Source organism: Camellia sinensis, chromosome 3 (assembly GCF_055761805.1).
Source record: "Camellia sinensis isolate YWXY chromosome 3, ASM5576180v1, whole genome shotgun sequence".
NCBI lineage: Eukaryota > Viridiplantae > Streptophyta > Magnoliopsida > Ericales > Theaceae > Camellia > Camellia sinensis.
This window is the reverse complement of record NC_138963.1, coordinates 123,272,155-123,279,132: the sequence shown is the minus strand read 5'-3', so window position 1 is coordinate 123,279,132 and position 6,978 is coordinate 123,272,155. Positions and strand designations below refer to the sequence as shown.

General features: G+C 35.5%; 1 protein-coding gene across 1 annotated transcript; it reads right to left on the bottom strand.

Annotated features, from left to right (window-relative positions):
- Positions 1-3,601: 3,601 nt before the first annotated feature.
- Positions 3,602-6,612, bottom strand: LOC114311300 (xyloglucan endotransglucosylase protein 7). The gene is made up of 3 exons (XM_028257416.2): positions 6,223-6,612; positions 5,526-5,719; positions 3,602-4,139 (listed from the first exon to the last, which is right to left on the bottom strand). The coding sequence occupies exons 1-3, from the start codon at positions 6,514-6,516 to the stop codon at positions 3,752-3,754; spliced, it is 876 nt and encodes a 291-aa protein (XP_028113217.2). The 5' UTR covers positions 6,517-6,612; the 3' UTR covers positions 3,602-3,751.
- Positions 6,613-6,978: the final 366 nt, after the last annotated feature.

Sequence of the window (6,978 nt, the reverse complement as noted above, 5' to 3'; positions counted from 1 at the left end):
GTGCACCCACTCATCCTCCATTATACCTAATCATTCCCCATTGTCAAAAAGAGGTTTTGTTTGCATCCATAAAGGAGTATCTCATGCAACCACCTTGAAAATTTGCTCTCCTATCACATTCTTGTCTCCCACCTTGTCTCCCACCTTCTTTTTGACCTGCACTCTCCCTCATTGCCAATATAGAATGATCATATTGTAAGAAAGAGAGAGGACCATGAAATTGAAGAGAAAAGAGTGAGAAAATGGTGAAAAAAAAAGAGAAAAATTGAGTTTTTGAGCCACAACACTTCCAAGCTCCCATAGCTACTAAAATTCCTCATTTCCATACACTAAAACCACTCCAAAAATTCTGATATAGCCAAAGATTAATTGCCTTGATCATAAGGAAAAGTGTTTAGTAATTGAAAGTGAGAAAAACAAGAGAGTTAGCCACTTTCCATACCATAAACTCCATAAACTCCATAATTTCGAATTGAGAATTTGATAACACACTTCCTACACTTGAGGGTGATCAGGAGGGAGTTTGTGAACTAAGGAGTTCATCCATTCCTTGGAAGGTGAATTTCACAAACCTTTCATTTTCTTGCGTTTCTTACTTATTTTGCTCTTTTACTTTCATTTATTGTTATATTGTATACTATTGTAATCTAATTGAAAATGGTGAATTGAAGTCCCATATATGTTGCTTTTAGCATGAGAAAGAGACCTTACATGCTAAATGGTTTAATCTCTTCGGAGGTTCATTACTAGGGCATTACATCTCTCTCATGCCAAGAGCAACTCCTTGTTTGACGCTTCTCTTATTTTAGTGGACGTAACTCTTATTTTTGGACTAAAATGACTAAAAAATGGCAAGGTAATTAAAAGGGCTAATAAAATTGGACTAAAAGAGGCACATGATAATAACATTGAGTTGGGTTCAATCAGACGTCATATTGAACCCATTGTCCTTTTTTTTTAAATATATACTTATTTTGCTCTTTTCCTTTGATTTCTTGTTATATTATATATTGTTATAATCTTGCATGTTCTATTTTATACTTGTTTTCTTCTTTTAGGTTCATGTTAGTTTTGTTGTAAGTTTGCACTTCTTTTTATTATTTTATATTTGTTTTCTCACTTTTAATCTAACCGGTAGTGGTTAGTTGAGCCACCTACATATTTCTTATTTGTTCATTTTCTTGATTTTGCAATAAGACAGGTTTTGCTAGGCCTAGTTGGTCGGCTGGTTAGCTTCTTTTGAACAAGACGGCGTTGTCTTTCAATGTTAACCAACTTCCGGTGGTTTCCAAGGCACATGAAACTTTTTTTTCTTTTGTTAATTTTATTTTGAGTGTATTGTGAGGTTTTTATTTTGTTGTAATATTCTCCTCATCCCTCTCTAATTTAGTTTGTAATTATTCTTTAAAATATTGTAATAATTTCCCGCCTCGCTTCTTTCCATCCCGTTCTTTTACTTGCTTTCTTTATTTGTACATAAACGTCATATTTATTTTTCATCACAATTATGCTTTGCATCCATGTTTCATGCATCTTCATTCGGCTAAGTTTGCATTTGTAGATTTAATCAATTCGTATGTGATTATGTGCACTACCTCATGTTCTTGAGATGATTCGCATATCATATTTTAGAAGCCGAATCTGTAGTTGCATCTCATTGGTGAATTGCATTAGGATTTTGTATATAAGATCATGCATATTTTACTAACTTTATTTTGTAGCTTGTTCGTAGGACGTCAAACATGTAAGTTTTTATGCTTTAACATCACGTTTGTGTTTGTTTTTCTTACTATGTGTAGCATTCTACCATGAGGCTATTTACTTATGTGATATAACTCTATGAATGCCAGTTGATGGAGGTTGTGCCGGTTAATTTGGAATGACGTTGATTTTCATGTTTGTAAACTCAATTTATTTGGGCTGTATATCTTCAAAACTCTTTCAAAACTACATGAAATCAAATCGTTCCAAAGTGGATGACATAGTCTATACTTGTATGCTTCACATAGTAAATTGTAGGATTTATTAAATAATCAGAACATGAACATATAGAGAAAATAAAATTCATATCATGGTTAGTAAAGGTCGATCTTTTGATCGGGTGAGCGGGGGTGCTCAATTAATGACCTTCTCAACTCATACCTAAGGTTTCGAACCAAGACAACTTTGGTTATGACGAACAGTGGCCTTGGCACGAGTCATGGGTTTCCTAATTCCCAAAATATTAGGTGACGACTCTAAGATCTGATGACGCAGTCCATTTCTGTCAAAAAGGTTAAAAATGGATTTTCTAAAAATTACCAAATGTGGACTCTCATCTATGTTTCACATTGCAATAATGAGACTAGATCAAAGAAATCAATGGTCCAAACTGTTTAACGCGCACGAGTACCCCTCGGGCATGTTACACTTAATAGCTTTAATATTACGAACAGTGTGAGTGGATGAGGAGGCAAGTATAACAACAGCAGAGGCAAACCAAATCAAAGAGTCATGTCAACCAGCAGAGGATCCAAAAGAGCCACCGTAGAGAGGAGAACTATCTGAATGATCCATGAAGTGATCAAAGTATAAGTCACAAAGAGGGCCCAGTAGTGTTGGAGTAGAACTGGGTGAAACAAAGTGTCCCAGTGAATCCAGAACGTTGAAAATAGCTAGAGAGTAGCTGAGTAGGCCCAAAAATAGCCCAAAAAATGGACCTATAGATGAAAAATAGGCCAAAGATGACGTCAGCAACATGTGGATGACGTCAGTGTGCGCGACGCATGTTAGCAGATGAGGGGCGCGGTGCACGGTAATGACAGAGGCGTGCGCGGCGCACAATAGCCAAGGAGGTGCAAGTGTGCGTGAATATGATGTTAGCAATGATGTGTGTGGCTAAACTGGAACGATGCTGCTAAGACAGTTGGTACGACTAGGGCTGATGTCAGAAATGTAGAAGGATGTGAGAGGCGCGCGTGAGGCTGACATTTGTAATCACAAAATGCATAATAGAGGGCTCGTGGTGGCGCGTGAGATGCGGGTGACAGAAGCAATATACGTACCAAAGCTTTGGGAGGTGCGTGGAGGCGCGTGCAAGCATTTTTAGAGACAAGGCTGGTGGCATTGGGATCGTAAGAAGATTCCGAGCAAGTTGATATTAGTTTGAAAATTTGTCGATCACTGTAGATTGCATAACAGTGTTTGAACAGATGAAGATGTGTGATTAGATTCATTGAATAAAAGTGCTACAGTGCCATTGTGCACGGCAGTGAGCAACAGAGAGAGACGAGGATTTAAAACTTTGGCTCTGATACCATGTTATGAAAGTAGAGAGAGAAGAGAAGAGAGAAACTCTATATTGAATTAAATAATGAAATACAAGAAGCCTGTATATATAGGCTGAAAAGAAACCTAAATAAGTATAAAAAAGGAGATGATATACATCTACAATGCAGATAGATAAGTATAAAATAATAATATATATCTAACAGAAGGTATGTTGCAACAATTTTTTAAATTGTTATAAAACAATGGTAAAAAAGTTTACGATGCAATAAATTGTTTTTAAAACGAAGAAACGGGAAGCATTTTGTGATTCTAGAATTCACAATGTAAATCATGATACAAATATGTGGTGAGAATTTATTCAATTTATTATTTCAGTGATTACAATTATAACAAGAATAGAGGAAAAGCATTATGATAAATTCAAAAGCAAATTACAATCAAATCACTATGATTCAAAACAAAAAAATTTGATGTGCTTCATCTAGGTGGTAGCTGCAGAACATTCAGCAGGAAGACCCTGAGGAAATTTATTTACGTCGGCACAATAGTTATAGATCATGTAGTTGTTTTGCACCCATTTTAATCTCTCTTGAGATTTGGGATCAAGTTCTTGTGTGAACCAGGTGGATGAATTTGAATTGCAAGAAGACATCGCGGAGGACCAAATGCAAGCCTTTGCATGGAATTTTCTATAGTAAGCAATGAAGGGAGCTTGAGTCCAGTTTATCTTCACACGGCCACCTCTCGTGGCCCAAAAATCAGCATTCCATATGCTCCCAATTATCCTCATTGACTGGTTATTTGGGTATGGAACACCCATGGCTTCCAGGTTTTTGAATTCTCTAATGGGTGTTCCATCCACAGACAAGCTGAAAATTAGAGTTAAAAAACAAAGGTGAATATAGTCACTCCTATTTGGATATTGAATTTATTTATCAAAGAAATGAAACTACATATCTATATAAGTGTAATTAAACAAAAATAAGATTGCCTTTTTTCCACTATAAATGGTCTATATTCATTTTCTCTCATTTTTGTTACCCAATTGAAAAAAGAGAGACATTTAGCTTCATCAATTCAATTTCCCCCTATATTTTCCATTATCAATGTTTTTTGTCCTATATCCAGCCAGCGTAGGCTCGTTGTTCACCTGTAGGTTGTGACTCACTGATGGGAAGCCTTTTGGCTTTACGGGAGAGAGCCCACTAGAGAAAAAAGTCTCGGGTAGGGATTTGGAAAGTGATAGGAAAAAAAATAGGTAAAACGTGAATAAAATATAGTTACATTTCACACACAATTCTCATTTTCGTTTCCGAATCCTTACACAAATACATACTCCAAACATAACCTAAGGGTTTGTTTGATTATGGAGAGATAGTGACGCCAAGAGCACAATATCAAAAAAAAAAAAAAAAAAAAAAAAAAAACGAATTTTTTGGTCTTTGTTTAGCAAGAGAATTGTAGAAAGAGTTGCAAAATGAAATTTCTCTTAAAACTCTCTTAACCTTTTAAACTTACATTTTAGTTTCCTAGAAACATGTAGAGAAAGGTTTTTTCTAAAAGTGGGGAACAATTATCACATTTTTCAAATTTTTCTATGATTCCCTTCCTTTGTTTAAAATAGATAAACAGAAATCAAGTAAAATATATATAATAATTTTCTTGCAACTTTTGTGCTCTTCAAACTTCAAAACTAATTTTTTGATTATTTTCTATCAAATCTCCATTCTAATTAACTGCATGCGAGAAAATGATTCACTTTCTAACATTTTCATTTCTTTCAAATCCAACAGACCTCTATTTGTTTTGGCGGAAACTATTAACCCTTTTGTACACCTTTTTTTTTTTTTTTTTTTTTCAGAATATGGTTTTCATAGAAAATGTTTTCCTTTATTTAGCTACGGTCTTGAAACTAATATGTCAGCGGTTGTGGTGTTAGTGGTAGTGTAGTGTTGGTTGAGGTGGTAATATGATAACATTGATTTGAAATATTTTTCATATTTCAAAAGTGAAAAATATGTTTCATCAAAATAAGCTAGTTTTCTATTAATATGGAAAAACGCTAATGGTGGAGGATGAAAACATTTTCCGCCATACCAAAAAGCCAGAAAATGGCAAAAAAAAAAAAAAAACATTTTCTGCTAAAACAACTTAAGCATTAATGAATTGAAGATGGAAAACAAGCAACATGAAAACTAGTGAGTTTGGAAAGTGGGGGAAAAGAGAAGAGAAGAGAAGAGAATGGATGTAGTTACACAATGTAGTTGGGTGACCAGAGGATGGAATAGGTGTGAAAATCAGCAGTAGGGTCGAACCACAGGTAGAACTGTTGCTCCCTTCCACCCCGACCTTGACTGAACACATTGGTATGAAGAATGTATGGATCACCACTCAAGTTTCCCAAGAATTCAAAGTCAACCTCATCATGAGCTGATCCTTGTGATGATAACTGTACAAATAACACACAATAACAAACATTACATTTGACAAAAAAAATAAAATAAAATAAAGGCAAATTATATCAATAATCTTTATATTTTGTCTTGTTTTGTCATTTTAGTCTTTACACTCTTAAATAACTCAATTTTAACTATTAAATTTAAATTTTATGTCTATTTGGTCAAATTGATAACACATTTAGTGTTTTTTTTGTGAAAAATTATACTCACTGAGTTGAACAAGTTTATAATCTTGCCTTGAAAAATATAACATATATCACTCATGTGCACATTTTTTATTAAAAAATGTAAACAATTAGATTAAATTGAGACAAAATTATAAATTCAAGATTAAAATTGAATCAATTAAAATTATAAGGGCCAAAATGATTCAAAAACCAAAATACAAGGACTATCAGCGTAATTTGTCAAAAAAATTAATTAATATTTGAATGGAAATGCAAATGAAAATGCTTTTATGATAAGAAGAAGTAAGAAGTTAGAACATATATACATAAAAGGAAGTGTCGGTTCCAGCAGAGTTTCCGGGTGCAAGCTTGAGTTGCATCTCAAAGAGTCCGAATAGATATTGGTTCTTTGATTGGAATCCAGAACCAGAGGATTGGTCAAGAGAAAGTTTGAGAAGCTCGCCATTGTTGAGTATTTGAGCATGGTCATTTCCCCATGTTATGTCAAAGTCTTGGTTAATGTTGTCATCACAATCAACCATTGAAGAACTCAATACTACAACAAGAAGAAGGAACACTAGCAGTAGTAGCACAGCTAAATGAGCTGGTGGATAAGCCATGGATGTTTTCAAGTCGGTCAAAACTCAAAAGTGGGGACGACGATGACGAGGAGGAGGCGGCAAATTAATTAGTGTTTGAACATGGTTTGAAGTGAATGGATGTCAGACTGATTATTTATAGTAGTAAGCTTTTTTTTTTTACTGAAAGGTAGTTGATTTTTATACGGTTCCGATAGGCAGCTCGAATTTGGGGGCTCGAATTTGGCTCGAATTCGGAGAAGAAGAAGAAGAAGAGAAGGAGGAAGGAGGAAGGAGGAGGACTGGAGGGGGTATAATCACAGGGGGAGGAGGAGGCGGAGGCGGGGCCAGAGGCGACGGCGGTGGTGCTACGACGATCGGCGGCGGCGAGGCGACGGCGGTGGCACTGCGACGATCTCCTCTCCTCCTCTCTCTTTCTCCCTCTCTCCTCCTCTTTCTCTTCTCCTCTCTTCTTCCTCTGCTCTTCTCCTGTGTTCAACGAAG

Excerpts from the sequence above, each read along its gene's own strand:
- LOC114311300 (XM_028257416.2), bottom strand. The coding sequence starts at position 6,516 with ATGGCTTATCCACCAGCTCATTTAGCTGTGCTACTACTGCTAGTGTTC. Across the intron at positions 5,720-6,222 it reads GAACCGACACTTCCTTTTAT|TTATCATCACAAGGATCAGC; the intron begins GTATATATGTTC and ends TTATTTGTACAG. Across the intron at positions 4,140-5,525 it reads TGGTCACCCAACTACATTGT|CTTGTCTGTGGATGGAACAC; the intron begins GTAACTACATCC and ends TCTAATTTTCAG.